The sequence below is a fragment of the Penicillium robsamsonii genome (genome assembly GCF_028829455.1).
Source record: "Penicillium robsamsonii strain IBT 29466 chromosome Unknown utg000003l_segment0_segment0, whole genome shotgun sequence".
Classification (NCBI taxonomy): Eukaryota; Fungi; Ascomycota; class Eurotiomycetes; order Eurotiales; family Aspergillaceae; genus Penicillium; species Penicillium robsamsonii.
In genome coordinates, this window is record NW_026643221.1 from 3,000,426 (window position 1) to 3,019,245 (window position 18,820).

Consider the following 18,820-nt stretch of genomic DNA (forward strand, 5'->3'; position numbering starts at 1 on the left):
CCTTCATCAAGTATCAACAATCCAATTACAGTTCATTTCAACAATATTCTGGCTCTATTTGATGGGTCTTATTCTCAATTCTTCGGGAGGTTCTGTGGGGTGGAACTCGATGTATGTGATATCCATGCTTCCTCGGTCTTCACATATCTATTTCTCATACTCCCCTGGTCTTTTTTTACCATATTACATCCCATCTAACATAATCCCAGTTGATACATTCGTTCGGCCTGTGTTCCTTCGGCTTGTGCAGATCGAATACCCATGATCATATCATGGGTGAACGCCTGAATATTTGATATCCGCACATTCTCGGGATAGAAAGGGCAGTCGACATCACATCTTTTGAGTTCACAAGTTCATAAACCACGTCGTTTTGGACGTGGAATCTTCTTTCTTTTCTTTTTCTGTCATCTTTGACACGCTCTTTTGAAGATCTACCTGCAGATACCCGTGTATCAGCATGTATGGGTTTGGCGGAGCGCCCTTGAGGTTCCAGACCGGATTCCCCCCGGGTGAAAATCCATACATGAATCAATATGTCCCAAATCCCGAGATAACGGTGCAGGGCCAAGAGAACCTTCTATCTCAACAGATCGAACTGCCTGAACCTCCTGCAAAGCGGCTGCGCATCACGCACAAGGCTTACGAAGCAGCTTCAGCGTCAATTGCTCTGGGAAATATAGAACACAAAGACCCCAAGTCACAGACCTTCCTGTCTGATGGATCCCACATTATTGGCTCAACGGAGAGGCTGTATGCCGGTGGCAGCAGCAGTACCCCGAATGAGTCGACAACTTCAACCGACTTGACATCTTCCTTTGAACTAAAAGCATCTACATCCCCTCCTCCCAATCCCCTACAGTCTCTTCCTACACAGTCAGTGGTCTTTGGACCGAATGTACTGGACAGCGGGAAGGTTGATTTGTCTAAATGTCGACCTCGATCGTCAATCCCGTCTAAGATCCACTCCTCTGTTTACGGTGAGCAGTGCGTTAGAGCGGCGTACGCATCACGCCTGAACCCATATGCTCTACACCGACAAGAACAAGAATGTTTACAAGACCACCTTTGCCATGTCCACGTAACAATCTACCTCAACATACGAAATGGAATACTACTACTCTGGGGCAGAAATCCCATGGTGGCTGTCACCAGGGAAGAAGCACTCGGATGTGCCAAAGATTACCGATGGATGAATCTGGCTTCGTTTGCTTACGACTGGCTCGCGCGAAATGGCTACATCAATCACGGCTGCGTGGAGGCTCCATTGGCCCCGGTGAAACCCAAACGCGGAAGACGAAAGGAAGGACCTACAATTGTTGTAATCGGTGCTGGAATGGCAGGTCTGGGCTGTGCACGTCAACTGGAGAGTCTTTTCCGCCAGTATCGTGATTCAAATACCTTGCCTAGAGTCGTTGTCCTCGAGGGACGTCGAAGAGTCGGTGGACGCATTTATTCGCATCCATTGAACAGTCTCAAGTCGGAAAGTCTACCTGATAGCCTTGTTCCAAAGGCAGAAATGGGTGCTCAAATTATTGTCGGCTTCGATCATGGTAACCCGCTGGACCAGATAGTTCGTGGCCAGCTGGCACTTCATTATCACAAGATACGAGATGTTTCGACGATTTACGATGTTGATGGATCACCCGTGAATGAGGTACAGGACGCGATGGCAGAGAAACTCTACAATGATTTGCTAGATCGAACCGGATTCTATCGCCACAAAGCAAAGATTGCGCCAACCGCCGAGGGAAATCGCGAGATGATCGATGCTGGCCGCGAGTCAATGGTGGATGACGGACTCACTGTGCGACAGTACGAAGAGGCCAGGGCAGCTGGGACAATAGATTTATTGGTCCCAACAAAGCGGGTTCGACGAGGAATAAAGCACAAGACTGCGGAAAATGAGCCATCCGTCGATGTAGCGAGTGATTTAGCGGGAAATTCGGAAGATGACCCCGCAGCTTTGACCTGCCAGACAACTGGATGGAAGCTTAACCCAGGATACACCGTTAACGACACTATTGAACTAGACCAGATTTCCAAAGCATCTCAAGCGCAGACTCTCGGTGCAGTGATGGATGAGGGTGTCAAACAGTATCGAAACATGCTTCCGGTGACTACCAAGGACATGCGACTGATGAATTGGCACTTCGCCAACCTCGAGTACGCGAATGCAACCAACGTGAACAGACTTAGCCTATCAGGATGGGACCAGGATATCGGAAACGAGTTCGAGGGTGAACATTCCCAGGTCATTGGTGGTTACCAGCAACTCCCCTACGGGCTGTATATGCTACCAGAAAAGCTCGATGTCCGTACTGGCAAGATTGTCACCAATATCTCTTACGACACAACTGGGTCCAACAAGAAACAGAAGGCAGTTGTGCAGTGCGAGGATGGAGAAAAGTTCCTGGCAGATCATGTCGTCTTCACCGGTTCCCTCGGGGTCCTGAAGCAGCAGAAAATCAAGTTTGAGCCTCCTCTTCCGGACTGGAAGCGTGGCGCAATTGATAGACTGGGATTCGGAATAATGAACAAGGTCGTGTTAGTATTCGAAGAGCCTTTCTGGGACACCAAGCGAGATATGTTTGGCTTACTCCGTGAGCCAAATGACCCTACTTCTATGGTCCAAGAAGACTATGCGGCAAACCGTGGTCGATTCTATCTGTTCTGGAATGTCATGAAGACCACCGGACTCCCATGCTTAATTGCCCTCATGGCTGGTGATGCAGCCCACCAAGCAGAATCTACACCCGACGAAGAAATAATTACGGAGGTCACTGGCCAACTTCGAAACGTCTTCAAACACACTACAGTTCCCGATCCTCTGGAGACTATCATCACTCGGTGGGGCAAGGACCCATTCACATACGGCAGCTACTCCTACGTGGCTGCGGCAGCCTTCCCAGACGACTATGATTTGATGGCCCGGTCAATTGGCAACCTGCACTTCGCCGGCGAAGCCACCTGCGGAACCCACCCAGCAACTGTCCACGGAGCATACCTCTCAGGCCTTCGCGCGGCATCAGAAATAATCGAGCCGATATCCGGACCCATCATAATGCCTCACCCACTGGTCCCAGAGAAGTCAAAAGTAACCCGAAGCAAATCCTCCACGCCGAATGGCGCAACCGCCAAGAAAACAAAAACCAGAGGCAGCTCATCCCTGTCCTCCATCGAAAGTCCAACAATCACCCAACCGAAACCCCCCTCAACCTCCACCTCCCGCAAACCAACCTCAACCGAAAAGTCCCGCCGCGACGCCTACGACCAAGCCCTATGGACGACAATCTACGCCGAACTCGGCTCCGCACCACCACGCCCCGCAAAATCAGGCTTAAACCCCTTCCTTTTCTACCAAAAGGACTATTGGGCTCGCTGCCGCGATCAATGCGACGAAGCCCGCCGCGCATCATCAAACAATCCCAACGCAAAGGCTCCTCGCGATGAGATCCGTGCCGCGCTGGGCCAGATGTGGCGCTCTGCGACCCCAGCTGAGAAAAAGCCCTACCTCGATCAGACGGAGATTAACCGCCATGCTAATGCCGAGGCTTGGGATAAGTGGAAGGTTGATGTCGCCGAGTGGGAACGGAAGACTTTCGTCGTTAAGGATCGCTGGTGTTCGGAGAACCCGTTTGACGATTGGGTTATGCCGGACTATCTTGCTGAAAGTGCGTCGTCAGTGCCCGTGCTTGCTACTGCCTTTACGACTGCTGAGACTGCTTTGAAGTCTGAGAAATGAAGATTTATCGACTTATTACGGCGGTAGGTAGACTATCTGTGTCGATGACAGTTAGAGGGAAGTCAGAGACGTGCTGTTATGAGTAGCGTTTCAGTCTTAATTGATATCGACGAATGTCAGTTTTAATTAAAATGGTCCTTTGTAGCCAAGAGAACTTCGTAAAGGTATGGGACATGATATGGGGGCTTCTCCTTTTCTTCTATTTCTATCTCTATGGGTATAGCATCCCAAGCAGATAAACTGATATAAAACCACAAAGACCACTTAATTTCCTCTTCCATGAGACATGGACAAAAGGAACAGGGAACAACAAGAAAAAAAGATGTAAGGAAATCCCATCGAAATATGCACCGGGAATTTAGAAATGAGATATCGCATAAAACAGATGTAAGTCTAGAAGCAAGAAGAATCCTCAATACAAGGGCCAAACATCATGTTTTCATGTATCATGACGAGAAATAAGAGGGAAAAGTGGGAAAAGAGGCGTGTGTATGTATTTAGAGAACGGGCTTGGCCTCCTCGTGAGTTTCAGTCTCGGAGAGGAACTTCTCGGCCTCGAGGGCAGCGACACAGCCAGATCCTATTAGAATATTGAGTTAGTGAAATGCAATTACGATAATGGAAATACTGAAGTATGAACATACCGGCACTGGTGATAGCCTGGCGGTAACGCTTATCCTGAACATCACCGCAAGCGAAGACACCCTCGACGTTAGTGAAGCTGGTACCGGGCTTGGTGACGATATATCCCTCATCATCGAGCTCAACCTGGCCCTTAACGAGAGCATTGGCGGGGTCGTGTCCAACAGCGTAGAAGAGACCGTTGGCATCAACGACCTCCTCCTCGTTAGAAATAACGTTCTTGACACGGAGGTGAGTCATGAGGCCGTTAGGCTTAGCCTCACCGATAACCTCGGTGGCGACAGTGTTGAAGCGGACCTTGCACTTGGGGTGAGAAAGGAGACGATCGGCCATGACCTTAGAGGCACGCAGCTTATCCTTGCGAACGAGAACAGTCACGCTGCTACCGTACTTGGCGAGGAACATGGCCTCCTCAGCAGCGGAGTCACCACCGCCAATGACGTACAGGGGCTTGTTACGGAAGATGGGGACGGCGCCATCGCAGACGGCACAAGCACTGATTCCATTTTGCCAGTAGGTCTCCTCGCCGGGGAGGTTCAGACGACGGGCGTTGGCGCCTGTGGCGATGATGACGGCGTCGGCAGTGCGGACGGGCTCGCTGCCCTCAGCGTCGTTCCACTCGGTCCACATCTTGAAGGGGCGGGATGAGAGATCAAGCTTGGAGATGGTTTCGGTGATGATCTCGGTGCCGAAACGCTCGGACTGTGCGCGCATGTTGTCCATGAGCTCGGCGCCGCCGATGCCGTTGGGGAATCCGGGGAAGTTCTCGACGTCGGTGGTAGTTGTGAGCTGACCACCGGCGGCGGTACCGTTGGCGAGCATGCCCTCGTAGAGGACTGGCTGGAGCTCTGCGCGCGAAAGGTAGATAGCGGCGGTGTGGGCACCAGGGCCGGAGCCGATAACTGTAGGGGGAAGTGGTTAGGAGTCTGATATGGAAGGCATTTGGATGATCCGGATCATTCGATCCTAAGAGACCACTTACTGACTACTTTAGAGTGAACCATTCTGGCGGTGTTGGAATTGACGCGCAACGGCGTCGGGAACGACTTAGAGAAGACCGAGGCCGGAGGAGGAGATTGTTGATGAACGGTAGTGGCCGCAGCGGCAGTCAATCCAATGGACCGAAGGGAAGGAAAACGACGAAAGGCGGAGGAAAACAGCTTGAAGGTGTTTATGGGAAGTAGAGGGGAAGAGGAGGGGGGGGGGAGATATAATATCTTTTCTCGGAGGGGCAGTGGAGACCGGGATTAGGTGAAGTTGATTGATAAACCGGTAAAGATCAGAGAGACTGGAATAGAATGCGATTGGATTCTTTGTCTTTCTAAGGTTTCCAGACCTCACAAGATTAGAGATGATTTGTTTGAACGAGACAATTTAAGGCAATTTAGGGCAATTTCAATGCAATTCAAAGCTGAATTAGAGCATCGAGGCTCCGGGGCTTTCTAAGCACAGATCACGTGAGAGGTCGAGACCGCTGATGTAATCTCATCGCATCACCTGAGGCGCTTCCTCCGGTCCGAATTTGTATACTTCGGCTTTACTTGATTTTGATAGGATAAATATGAAAAACATATCGGGTTGAACCTCGCTGAATTTAGGGGAATCATCTGTCAAACAAAACACAATACAAATCATCAGATCGCAAAATGAATATGTCACAGCCAACATCACCGACACAATAATGTCAATATGGTACATTAGATTACGCCGAACCACTTCTTCTTTCGTGGACGGCTATGCTCCTCGGGACTGGGGGAGTGTTCAGCCATCATTTGCGGTGGTAGACGTTGAGGGACCTCGCCCTCAGAGTCATAATCCTCCTCACTCCCAGGATATCCCTCGTACTGTGGCTGATGTTGTTGGCTAGTGGCGGCGTTAGCGCGGGTATTATTGATAAGGTCGTGGTCCTCGTAATCGTCTTGGTCGTCATCATCACTGTAATCTTCTTCAGCTTCCGGTCGTGCATCTGCTCCCGCCTCGTTCTTTTTGCGGCGCGGCAGGAACTTTCTCCAACCCTTGACAATCTGCGCTGGGGGAGGGTCATATTCGGTCCCGTTGTAGTACAGTGCGGGAACGAGCAATTTGTAGGGTGTGGTGACGCCCGATGGGTCTTGTGGGCTGATCTCGAGGTTTAAAGTAATGGCAAGGCCGCCTTCGAGGTTGATGTAGGCGCCTGCGCCGTCATCGCCCTGCTTGGCGGCTTTCTTTGCCGCTTTTTGGCTAAGATTCGTTGGTCGCCGGTGGAAGTTACCAGGTCGTGGAGGTGCCCCAGACCCGATCCCTGGGAAATAGCTGTCCCCATTCTCGTGGGGCTGAGCAGGCCCATCAACGCTTGCACGTCGATTGAAGGCAGCCTCGTCGCCTCGATTGAAACTCATAGTCCTCGTAGGAGGTGGTCCACGGGTGGAAAGTCGCCTGAGAATGCCAGGCTTCCCGGTAGACTCCTTGTCTCCGCGACCCAGGGACAATGTTCGCTGCAGCTTCTTTGGTCGAGGTTCTGGAGTCTCTATCTCAGACTCAGGTGTATCAGGTGGGGTAGATCCGGGCTTATATTCACGGATTGAACACCAGTTTCGCCGAGGTAGCAATCGTTTGTTGTTTCGGGCCTTGCCATTCACATCCTGGACAAAGATGGGGACGACATCTTCCTCTGTGTTCGAGTCCATGTGATGGACTGTATTCCGCTTGTTGAGCATATCCGCAATGAGATCGGTCTCCGGAATGTCTGCAATAGCAGATGAGATGACATTTGGCATATATCGGTAATCCTGGTCTTTGGCGATATTCAATTTGGGATTCGAATAGAACTGCCCAATTGCCGCGAGGTGGACATCACCACTGAAAGATTAGGTTAGTTTTCATCGCTTGGAATCTGGGTTGCCGTTAAGCAAATTGCCTGGTTTTACCTGAGTATTGTGATCCGGACTGATTTTTCTGCGGCCAGATCCTGAAGATCCTCAACCAACCATGTGCGCTCGGACTTGAGGTGCTTGCCAGCCCAATGGTCATCAAAAACCTCCACGTTTCCGCCAGATCGATTTACAAGTCCACCAAGTACTCCAGCCTTGCCGAGTGACTTGCGGCTGTTCATAAAATTGCGGAGCATCGCCTAGAATTAATGTCAGTAAAAGGTTCGACCAAAGACAGAAACAATCAGATTACATACCACTCGGGGGTAAGCAACAGGAACACTTGAAAGGACGATCAAATGTTTCGTCTCTCCTTTCATGATCTCCCTGTGGCAGCGGTCCCACAATAAATCACAGGTCTCTTCGCTGAGAACCTCATTGCTCTGCAAGAATAGGTCAACATTGTCCACGAGTCGGAAAATTAGAGTAATCATACCCGTCGTTCAGTGCGGCAGTCAAGGCCCAAGAATGAAACTCCTTGGCCAAGAGACATGAACAAGTTTCGGCTTTTCTGCTCAATATATGGACCGGGATGAGCACCAAGGAGCCAGCTGGGTTCATCTGCCTCAGTTTCATCGGGAACACTGTGGTGCTGGAACAGCATGTAATACTTGAAAGCAATCTTGCCAATTCCGGATATAACAGAACTCTGCATGAAATCGTTGTGGTAGGAACCAAAACCTTCAAAGATTTCATGATCGTTCCAAATGTTGATCGTGGGAATCTGAGAGTTCGCCAACGAGAAGAGGCCCTGGGAGAACCACGCAGCATAGCGCTCGAGGTAGAACTGCTCCAATTCAGCACGGAACTCTGGTGTGAATGACGCCCCATATCTATCGGCAGCGTTTTTAATCTTAATCCATTCTTGGAAGAAGGTTGACTCTGTGATAACCGAGTCATTAAAGATTTGATCGCCTCCACCGATCATCACATGGAACGGACGAGTCTGATGCTCATTTAGAATATCTCGCCAAAGAGGGTCGGGCCCGCAGACTCGATCAGAGTCCACAGAGGGGCTGAACCCGTTACCACTGTGGAACATTATGTTCATGGATTCTCCAACTGGGGGCACCCAGAATCCCAAGGCAGGTCCCTGGTTGATCCGATAGGCGATTCGCTGTTGCTTTGTGCTGAGTTCAACCTCTAGGTTGAATCGCCAGAATGTTACATCTCTTGCAGCATCGGCGTACAGACGGGCTCCTGGAATGTCTCGGTGCAGATCCGCCATCTCGCCATCGAAGGCATGCATCCGGTTGGAAGGCATCGGCTGTTTGAGGCCTTCGATGGTATAGTCGATCATGCTAGGGGAGAGCTCGTAGATACCATCGTCGTTCTCGACAAATGATAGGTCGACTTGCTCCTCGACATGTTCCACTGGCTTCACGTAAAGGGGCCGCCCATCACGACCAACCTTCATGAGCCCGGCCGCTGGGTCGACATATTCAGGGGCCAGTTGCACTCCATCTTCCTGGCTAATCTCCACGGGGGGAGGAGGAAGAAGATCCATCGGCTGAGAGAATAGTCTCAGTGTAGGTGGAGTGTCGTAGGAGGAGCGAGAATCTTTAGTCACTATCATGATAGAGCCTCGCCATATCTCTTTGTAAATGGGGCCACTGGCTCCACTAACCTGGACTCGCTTGATGCCAGTGTATCGTAGCAAAGGCCCACATCGCAAAAAGAGGCTGGGTTGGAAGCTCTTGTGGTCAGTCACTCCTAGTGGGCGTTAGTAAATGCATTTCGGTGATTTCGGTGACAAGAAATGTAGCTTGGAAAGGATAACGGAGGATCTTACCTGTCAACTTTTGAGCAGGAGACTTGTAGTTCTTCGGAAGAGCCCTGCTCTTTCTGCGATCTTTGTTACCACCACCTTCCCACCATGCTTTGCTGCGCTCCATATCAATATTTTGGAAATCGAAGTCGGGGGCCGCAAGCCGAGCAGCCTGTGCATTCCTCCACTCGAAGATTGGTGGGGGGTAGGTGGTGGAACATTGAAAGATACAGATTGTTTCTTGGGCTTGGTCTGCGACTCGGCACTATCCTGAGGCGCACGGGGTGCTGTTAAAAGTTCATCTGTTGTCTCCGCTTTTAGGGTAGGGGGAGCTTGCATAGGTCGAGATGCTTGAGACATCGAGCGACCGTGGGCGATATTACTGGGACGTGCTTGTTTTGTGGCAGGCACGCTCACCGTGACTGATCGTCTAGGGACATTACCTATCCTAGCTGACGATGGGACAGCAGCTTCTGCACTTGTGTATTGGGGATCCTCGGGGCGGCGAATATATGGATGTTGAGGATTCGTTGAAACTGTCCTGTTGTGACGCGCAGCTGTGCTTTCTGGTCGTCGCTGCTGTGGTGGTGCAGCCGCATGCCCATTTCGTATGCCATCCCCAATTGGAATTTCTCCCCGCTCATTCCTTCTTGGTGCGCTGGCGGGTGGTTGACTTTCTGGCTGCGCGCGCTGTGCTGACACTGCTGCCATCGATTCGGCCTTTTCTTTTTCGGCTTTTTTGCGCGCAATTCGCTCTCGGGCTTTGATTTCTGCCTCCTGTACTCGTGCCCGCTTCTCTTCCTTGCTGATTCCAGTCAAAGTTACTTCCAACTTTTGAAGAGGCGATCGTTCTGGTGCCCTTTCTAACCGCGCGCCACTGGCGGAGACGGAGCGTGTGGTATTGGACCGAGCCGGAGGCGAAGATACACTCGATGCAGGTGGTGACTGGACATAAATCTCAGGCATGCCTGCACTGGGTTCTGGAGAATAGGGTTTTGTGGGAAGACCTCGCGGTGTGGTAGATTCCTCTGACAATCCTTCCGTCGATGAAGGAACTGGCTTGCGGGCTGTATAGTTCATGTTTCCCTCGGGCTGGTTTCGGGCTCTGGCCGAGAAAGACCTATCTAGCTGCTCTGACGGATGGACATCCCTTCTGTGAGGCGTTTTCGGGTCGTCATATTGCTCTTCGTAGCTTTCGGAAGGAGCCTTTCTGCGATTGCGCCTTCCTGAAGCTCTTTGCGCTCCGTTGGCAATGTGGGGGTTGGAACTGCCGTTTGCCATATCGGGCGATCCACGAATTGCCATAGCCGCCATGCTGTGTATTTGCGCCCAAACTCAAAGGAAAAATGCGTAGACAGGATGCCAAGTATGTGCAATTGCAAACCTAACTGGAAGTATGGTTAATGTCGGTCCCAAGGGCAATCTGAGCAGATTTAGGGGAAATTCCCGTACGTAGTTTTTCTCGAAATAGATGAAATGGATTTTAATGCGACTTGATCTGATGCCTAACGCAGGGTCACCATATCATGGCCTGAGCTGATTCGCAACCAGCCAATGTTGGGTATATGTCAACACGGCGGTGACAGGGAAGTCGGCCGGGTATAAAAGGAAAAACACTAGAATGTGGGTGTCAATGGGATAGATGAAAAGAAAAGAAAAGAAAATCGAAAGATTTCAATAAAATCCAACCAGGTAAGGCCTATACCTCCGATATCCCGGTGGCTGGTTATCCCCAGCCTTCGCGCGGGGCTGTCATACGAAGGCTGTGTCAAGGGCTCCAATACTGCAGGATTATTATTAGGACAACTATCGAATATAGAAGTATAGAAATAGAAGGAATAAAGAATATAATTAAGAAAACGATTCTTAAGTACGGGGACTGGAATGAGCTATTGTTAGAATCTGAACCTATGTAACGATACAAGGGCTTGGATGGGAATGAACGTTTACCTAGAGACACATAAATAACATCCAGAGATATATAACATTCAGAGACACATAAAATTCAGAGACACATAACATTCATTGATATATAAAGACGAGGTTCGGTTGGCCTATATCGGGTGCGATATAAGTAGATTTCAGTCCAGGCTAATACTTGCAATCTTACGCATAAAGTTATGAAAAGAGAAAACCAAATGTCAATGCAAGGACTTTTGAATTCATAGAATAACCGAATAAATTCCAATAATATGATATTCCGTGTTAAACACATGTCGATCGCTACGTATGCCCATGGCCGGGGTCCACTACCTACGTAACTAAGCTGTGCATCTAGTTAGGTAAGGTAATATGCAGAGTAGAAACCGTGGCCTTACGCTCCAAAACTTCTTTCATTAATAAAAAAGAAGAAAAAAAGGCGTTCCAAGGCTTGTCCGAATAAACTTAGTCAAGCTCAATCGAGACTCAATAGGATCCCGTGTGGGTGGCCTCTGACGATCCTCCTATTTTGCCTGGAACTTTATATCCCGCATTATTACAACTTCCTCTTAACAACTAATTATTGGAACTTTGGAAATAACATCTTGAAGCTTACTTCTTCTTTCACTTACATCCCCTTACCACAACTCATCTTGCTCTTGCTATCCAACGGTCCGGAACTGTCGATGGCCCCCGCCCGCTAGATACCTCGAATCCCAACCCTACCTTGATCTCTTTCGAAAACAAATCGATTCATCATCATGCGCATTGTCAGTGGCATCACCGCTACTCTAGGCCTTGCTGGTGCCGTGTCCGCAAACCTACACCCTCGCTCTCAAGAGACCCGTGACTTCTTCGCCCTCCACCTTGACGAGACCACCTCTCCTTCCCACATCGCACAGGTCCTAGGGGCACGCCACGAGGGCCAGATTGGCCAACTAGATGGTCACCACACTTTCTCATTACCGCGTGAAGAGACGGCTCAGTTTGACACCTTGTTGAATGATTTACGAACCAGGCGAAAGCTCCGGAGGCGGGACGGAATCGATGAGCGCGGGACAAGTGATGATCCCCTAGACAAGATTTTGTGGTCGCATAAAATTGCACCGGCACGACAACGATTGCAGAAACGACTTCCGCCAGTCTCTGTACCCTACAAATCGCTGGACAAGAGGAAGGAAAATGCGCAGGTTGTTGCTTTCCAGAAGGAGGCCATGTCATCTCTAGGGATCACCGACCCGATCTTCAGAGAACAATGGCACCTTGTCAACACATTGCAGCCCGGACACGATCTTAATGTGACAGGGGTGTGGTTGGAGGGGATAACTGGCAAGGGCGTTGCCACTGCAGTTGTCGACGATGGGCTGGACATGGATAGCAACGATCTCAAGCCCAACTACTTCCCAGAGGGCTCCTGGGATTTCAACGAGAACCTCGCAGAACCCCGCCCTCTTCTGCTTGACGATAAGCATGGTACTCGATGCTGCGGCGAGATTGCAGCGGCAAAGAACGATGTTTGTGGAGTCGGTGTTGCGTACGATAGCAAGATAGCCGGGATCCGGATCTTGTCCAAGCCTATCGATGATGTCGATGAAGCGGCGGCTATTAACTGGGGATACCAAAAGAATGACATATATTCATGTTCATGGGGCCCCATCGACGATGGTGCTACTATGGATGCGCCTGGAATCTTGATCAAGCGAGCCATGACCAACGGTATCCAAAAGGGCAGAGGGGGTAAAGGCTCGGTCTATGTCTTCGCCGCCGGTAACGGCGCAGCCTACGGGGACAACTGCAACTTCGATGGGTATACCAACAGTATCTACAGTATTACAGTCGGTGCCATTGACCGGGAAGGAAAGCACCCGAGTTACTCCGAGTCATGCTCGGCCCAACTTGTGGTCGCATACAGTAGCGGCTCCGGTGATTATATTCACACTACCGACGTGGGTGCTAACAAGTGCTTCGCTGGACACGGTGGCACCTCTGCGGCTGGCCCGCTGGCCGCAGGTAGCGTGGCGCTCGCCCTCAGCGCACGCCCGGAGCTCACCTGGCGTGATTTGCAATACTTGATGGTGGAGACGGCGGTCCCCGTGAGCGAGGACGACGGTAGCTGGCAGGTCCTGCCCTCTGGCCGCAAGTTCAGCCATGACTGGGGTTTTGGAAAGGTCGACACATACACCATGGTCCAGCTTGCTAAGACTTGGGATCTCGTGAAGCCGCAAGCGTGGCTCCACACCCCATGGCTTCGAGTGCACCAAGACATTCCCCAGGGTGATCAAGGTCTGCTCAGTCGGTACAAAGTAACCGCTGATCAATTGAAGGAGGCCAATATGGCCAAATTGGAACATGTCACTGTAACCATGAACGTTAACCACACCCGCCGCGGTGATATCAGCGTTGAGATGCACAGCCCCGCTGGAATCGTCAGCTACCTAAGTGTTTCCCGCGAAAAAGATGACGTGGCGCTTGGGTATGAGGACTGGACTTTCATGTCTGTTGCTCATTGGTATGTATTGCTTTTTGAGCCCCACGACATATGCCTTTGCTAATTTATTATTAGGGGTGAATCTCCTATTGGCGAGTGGTCCATCATTGTGAAAGACACCAATGTCAATGATCGCTCTGGCACATTCATTGACTGGCGACTCAATCTGTGGGGTGAGGCCGTCGACGGAGCTAAACAAAAGCTTCACCCCCTGCCCGATGAGCATGACGACGATCATCCCTACGAGGATGCCCCTGTAGCCACGACTAGCATTACGCCGGCTCCAACAAAGACCGCAGCCCCTGCCAATCCGGACGACCACCACGACCGGCCCGTGAACGCAAAGCCCTCAGCCACGAAGCCTACGGCGGCACTTGCAGATGAGAAGAAGCCCACCAGCACTACCGGTAGTGAAGCTGAAACCCCGTCCCCTTCCTCCACCGATTCAGGCTATATATCCTCTTACCTTCCCACTTTTGGTGCTTCGAAGCGTACACAAATTTGGATTTATGCATCCTTGGCCATGATCATTACCTTCTTCATTGGATTGGGTGTCTACTTCCAGTTGCAGAGAGTCAAGCGTCGTCGCACCACTGCTCGCGACGATTATGAATTTGCAATGGTTGAGGATGAGGATGAGACCCAACCGATGACTGGAGTATCTGGTCGAACACAGCGTCGTGGCGGTGAACTTTATAATGCCTTCGCCGGAGAGAGTGACGAGGAAATGTTCAGTGACGATGACGATGAGCCTTATCGTGATGGGTTGGCCAATATTCAGGAAAAGGGCGGCGAAGATGGAACGTCCGACGATGGCTCCCTTCGGGAAAAATCTTAATCTAATGTCGATAGTCATGTTGTCGATATGCTATATTGATTTGGTTCGAGATAGGTCACTAGGAATAGACGGGGTAGAGATACTAGGGTCTGTTTGTATGTCTACCGTTTGGCAGGAATCCAAAAGCATGCTGTGCGTACAAGATAATTTCAGATGTGAAGCAATTCTCAAGGAATCACTAGAATAATGAAGACAAATAATAGCAAAGACTGTTGATTCTAATAATAAAGCGATGATGACGTTCCGCTTCGGGAACTCCGCCCTGGGGAACGGCGATCATCGAACTCAGCTCCAACCTCCAACCTCCAAACTTCCCCCCCTCCATTCCACCTCTTTGGCCCTTTCAGTCCCTATCACTCTTGATCAAACATTTTCTGCAAATATTAATTTCTTGGCATTACTGGGGTTTCAACAACTATCAGCGGGTTGACCAACGGCCGACCGACCCCCCGCGATGGATCAACATGACGACTTTGATAGTGTGTCTTGGAAGCACGATCCAGACAGTGATGTCTCACGGCCGACAACTGCAAGTACAGATGCCGCAGAACCAAGTGAAACTCACCCCGACACCAATGGCAAGCGGAGAATGAGTTCCGCCCAAGAAGAGCCCCAAGCCGGCCCGCTAGCCGACGCCGTCGACCTGGCGGGCATCGGCGATGGCGTTCTTGAGTGCCAAGTTGACTCCCCACTCAAAGAAAATGATGGGACAAAAGATGCATATATCTCGTACCTGGTTACCACACATGTATGCTTCTTCTTTGCATATACTGTCGGGGAGTAGAGGTGCAGCTGCTGCCTAGACCTCTCGACATCTGTATCTCCAACGGACCATGACTGACATATTTAGACCGACTTCAAATCATTCCAGAAGCCCGACTTCACTGTTCGGCGGCGCTTCACCGACTTCTACTTCCTATACAAGACTCTCTATCGCGAATACCCGGCATGCGCGGTGCCGCCGCTCCCGGACAAGCACAAGATGGAGTACGTGCGGGGAGACCGGTTCGGGACGGAGTTCACAACGCGACGAGCTTGGTCGCTGCATCGATTTTTGAAGCGTCTGACGCTTCACCCTGTGCTTCGGCGGGCGCCTCTTCTCACTATCTTCTTGGAATCACCGGACTGGAATGCGCATATGCGCCTACACTCAACACGGGTGTCAACAAATACTGGATCGGATGGTGCGGCAACTGGGATCTTTGATAACTTTACAGATTCCTTTGTCAACGCCTTCTCTAAAGTGCACAAGCCGGACCGGCGGTTTATCGAGGTGCGAGAGAAGGCCGATAAGCTGGACGAAGACCTATCACATGTGGAGAAGACCGTGGCACGGGTTGCGCGGCGTGAATCCGATCTGGAGACAGACTATGCCGAGCTGGCGACACAGTTCCGCAAACTCGTTCCGTTAGAGCCTGCTGTTGAGATGCCACTACAGGTCTTTGCAGCTTCAGTAGAAGAGACCGCGCGCGGGATGCGCGGGCTGAAAGACCACACGGACCAGAACTACTTGGGCTCGCTGCGCGATACCGAGTCGTACATCATGTCCCTCAAGTCCCTGCTGAAGACACGCGAGCAAAAACAGCTTGATTTCGAGGCCTTGGTCGATTACCGCAATAAAGCCGTGACCGAACGTGACTCTCTGGCTACCAACCCAGGTGCTTACTACGCCTCAAACCCGCTCACCTCTTCACCAGCATCTTTCATCCGCTCTAAAATGGAGGACATGCGCGGCGTCGACCACGAACAGTCCCGCCGCGAGCGTGTACGAAAGCTGGAGCTCCGCATTGACGAATTGACCCGCGAGGTTGAGTCCGCCAAGACTACATCCGAGATGTTTGACGAGGAGGTCATCCGCGAAGTCGTAGATTTCGAACGTATCAAGGCAGTCGAGTTCCGAGATGGTCTCGGGTCTTTTGCCGATGCACACATCGAGTTCTATCAGGGCGTGCTCTCTACATGGGAGCGGTTCGTAGCAGAGATGGAGGGCGAAGCTGAGCCCGGGCATGACTCTGACGCAGCTGCTATCGGAGCCGTTTAGCTATCTCGGCCTGAGCGTGCTTGAGGCATTATCCGGACCGAGTCTGATATAGCTGTTCATGTCTGTTTCTTTCGTTAGCTTATTCCGTGTTTCATACCCGCAATGCCATCATGCTTCTTCATTTCTTCAGATATGCAGCCACTCGGGCAAGTCAACTTCAATAGCAGATGAAGTAAAAATAGCGATTGAATGAAGTTTCCATGTGTTAACAGGTCAAGGGCTAGTATTCCCGGTAGTACATGGTTCAGCAAACCATCAGACTGCAGACTTTGGCTCCAATGAGAATCATCCAGGACTTATGCCTCGTTAAGAGAAATTTTGACATTGCTCTTCCTAGCTACTAAGAAAGGGCCTTGACTTCGTACAAATAAATGCACCGGAGCTGTATGCAGGTTAATATTGTTTGTACTGTTTGCACTGCACGTCTATCTTCGATCATCCGATCCAACCTCCAATCACCAAACACAATGCGTCCAATCTCCAGAGGTGTCCTTCGGCCGTATGTTTGCCCAACCTGCCGGCATGGTATTAGCGCCGGTCGGCGGCGATTTGGATCTAAATCCGATTCCCCTGAGCTCTACGACGTGGTTTGCGTTGGAGGCGGGCCCGCGGGTCTAGGGTTATTGGCCGCACTTCGTATGTATAACATAATGCAGATAAGCAAAGCATATACTGATACAATGTTGCTACAGGAGCATCACCTATTACCTCAAAGCTCAAAGTCGCCCTCATCGAGAGCCAAGATCTCCGCAAAGCCAAAGCCTGGGACCTCGAACCGAGCCAGTTCTCCAACAGGGTCAGCAGCTTGACCCCCTCGACCGTTTCGTTCCTACGCAGCATTGGCGCGTACGACCACCTCGATGTCAATCGCGTGCAAGAATACCAGGACATGCAGGTCTGGGACGGCCAAACCGGGTCCCGAATATCATTCGATTGGTCAATGGAGACATCCCCATTTGAAGACATGCGCACTGTAGCAACAATGACCGAGAACGCAAACCTAGTACGCGCCCTGCTACGCCGAATTGCCGACTCAGGCGACGAGAACCTCTCCCTCTTCTCAAACGCAACAGTCGCCTCCATTGAAAACGGCTCAGACCTCAAACCCGAAGGTCCCGACCTCTCAGCCTGGCCAGTCCTCACCGTCAAGCCCACAGGCCCAGCCGCAGAAACAGAGACACCAAAGCGCATCGCCGCCCGTCTCCTCGTCGGCGCAGACGGTATCAACAGCCCCGTCCGCTCCTTCGCAGACATCCCAACCCAGGGCTGGGACTACGGCCGCCACGGCATCGTCGCGTCCCTCGCTCTCGCCGAACCAGCAACCCAACCCTTCCCGGCCTCAAAGCGCACAGCCTATCAGCGCTTCCTCCCATCTCTCGGCGGCCCAATCGCCCTCCTCCCCTTGCCAAACAACCACGCAACCCTCGTCTGGTCAACAACCCCCGAGAACGCAGGTTACCTAAAGTCTCTCCCAACACCAGCCTTCATCGCCATGGTGAACGCTGCATTCCGTCTCGACATGACAGACCTCACCTACATGATGGGAATGCAATCCTCCGATTCAACCCATTCCCACCAAGACGAACTCGCCTGGCGCGCACAGCACACCCCCATCCCAGCCCAAATCCCTCCCCCAGCAACAGCCGTGCAGACTGGAACAGTCGCGTCCTTCCCGCTTCGCTTCAGACATGCGGCGCAGTACGTCTCGCCGCGCATTGCGCTTGTCGGAGACGCTGCGCACGTTATTCACCCCCTCGCGGGACAGGGCCTTAACCTCGGCCTGGCGGATGTTGCTTCGCTCTCAAAGACGATTCAGTACGCTGTCTCGCATGGTATGGATGTCGGTGACTTGCTTACTCTCGAGCGATACTCGAGTGAGCGGTACTTGCCCAATGCGAAGATCGGGGGCGCTTGCGATCTCCTGCATAAAATGTATAATGTTCCTGGTGAAGGGCCTGTTGCTTGGGCGCGCAGTCTTGGACTCGGCGTCGTTGATCGACTGCCTTTTGTTAAGTCGTTCTTGATGAAGAATGCAGAAGGTTATTAGAGTTTCAATGTTGGAGGATGTGTATATGTACGGCTTTTTCTTTGTGTTGTACTTTTAGTTCTTTTTGTATGCAAGCCTTTTGCTACTCTAACTTATGTTGTACATTTGTTCCAAAGACAGCTTTGAAATGTCTTGACAGAGTCATGGTATATGCCGTGGATAAAAAGAGAGTAGCGTATGCGGTCTCTGTCCGTGACATGAGACTTTTGATTTATCTACCGAGGTAGCTCAAGCTGACAGTAGGGACATTCAATATGGAAGATAACATCCGATGTCTTTTTAGATATCCTTTTAAGCGTTATGTAGCCTAACCGGCACAGAGACCTTGTATAACCAGAGACGTGTATCAAACCAAAGCACAGGGAAATGCAATGAATTGGGTATTGGTAATTCCACTAAGACATCAAACCGAGTCTCTGAAA

The 18,820-nt window shown here is 51.1% G+C and overlaps 6 protein-coding genes across 6 annotated transcripts; 4 read left to right on the forward strand and 2 right to left on the reverse strand.

The window, feature by feature from the left end:
• Window positions 1-460: 460 nt before the first annotated feature.
• aof2 (putative lysine-specific histone demethylase Aof2) lies at window positions 461-3,745 on the forward strand (the record flags this gene model as incomplete). Its single annotated transcript, XM_057230108.1, has 1 exon — window positions 461-3,745. One exon carries the CDS (start codon window positions 461-463, stop codon window positions 3,743-3,745), a length of 3,285 nt encoding a protein of 1,094 aa, XP_057085198.1.
• A 497-nt stretch (window positions 3,746-4,242) lies between these two features.
• trr1 (thioredoxin-disulfide reductase TRR1) lies at window positions 4,243-5,391 on the reverse strand (the record flags this gene model as incomplete). The annotated part of the gene is made up of 3 exons (XM_057230109.1): window positions 4,243-4,325; window positions 4,390-5,289; window positions 5,370-5,391. The coding sequence occupies 3 exons, from the start codon at window positions 5,389-5,391 to the stop codon at window positions 4,243-4,245; spliced, it is 1,005 nt and encodes a 334-aa protein (XP_057085199.1).
• Window positions 5,392-6,084: 693 nt separating this feature from the next.
• On the reverse strand, window positions 6,085-10,378 carry N7447_005848 (uncharacterized protein; the record flags this gene model as incomplete). Its single annotated transcript, XM_057230110.1, has 6 exons — window positions 6,085-7,225; window positions 7,294-7,496; window positions 7,554-7,679; window positions 7,733-9,009; window positions 9,089-9,251; window positions 9,296-10,378. The coding sequence occupies 6 exons, from the start codon at window positions 10,376-10,378 to the stop codon at window positions 6,085-6,087; spliced, it is 3,993 nt and encodes a 1,330-aa protein (XP_057085200.1).
• Window positions 10,379-11,745: 1,367 nt separating this feature from the next.
• Window positions 11,746-14,310, forward strand: kexB (kexin kexB; the record flags this gene model as incomplete). Its single annotated transcript, XM_057230111.1, has 2 exons — window positions 11,746-13,493; window positions 13,548-14,310. The coding sequence occupies 2 exons, from the start codon at window positions 11,746-11,748 to the stop codon at window positions 14,308-14,310; spliced, it is 2,511 nt and encodes an 836-aa protein (XP_057085201.1).
• A 454-nt stretch (window positions 14,311-14,764) lies between these two features.
• N7447_005850 (sorting nexin-4) lies at window positions 14,765-16,351 on the forward strand (the record flags this gene model as incomplete). Its single annotated transcript, XM_057230112.1, has 2 exons — window positions 14,765-15,058; window positions 15,161-16,351. 2 exons carry the CDS (start codon window positions 14,765-14,767, stop codon window positions 16,349-16,351), a joined length of 1,485 nt encoding a protein of 494 aa, XP_057085202.1.
• A 467-nt stretch (window positions 16,352-16,818) lies between these two features.
• Window positions 16,819-18,398, forward strand: N7447_005851 (putative ubiquinone biosynthesis monooxgenase (Coq6); the record flags this gene model as incomplete). Its single annotated transcript, XM_057230113.1, has 2 exons — window positions 16,819-16,987; window positions 17,044-18,398. The coding sequence occupies 2 exons, from the start codon at window positions 16,819-16,821 to the stop codon at window positions 18,396-18,398; spliced, it is 1,524 nt and encodes a 507-aa protein (XP_057085203.1).
• Between the last annotated feature and the right edge of the window lie 422 nt (window positions 18,399-18,820).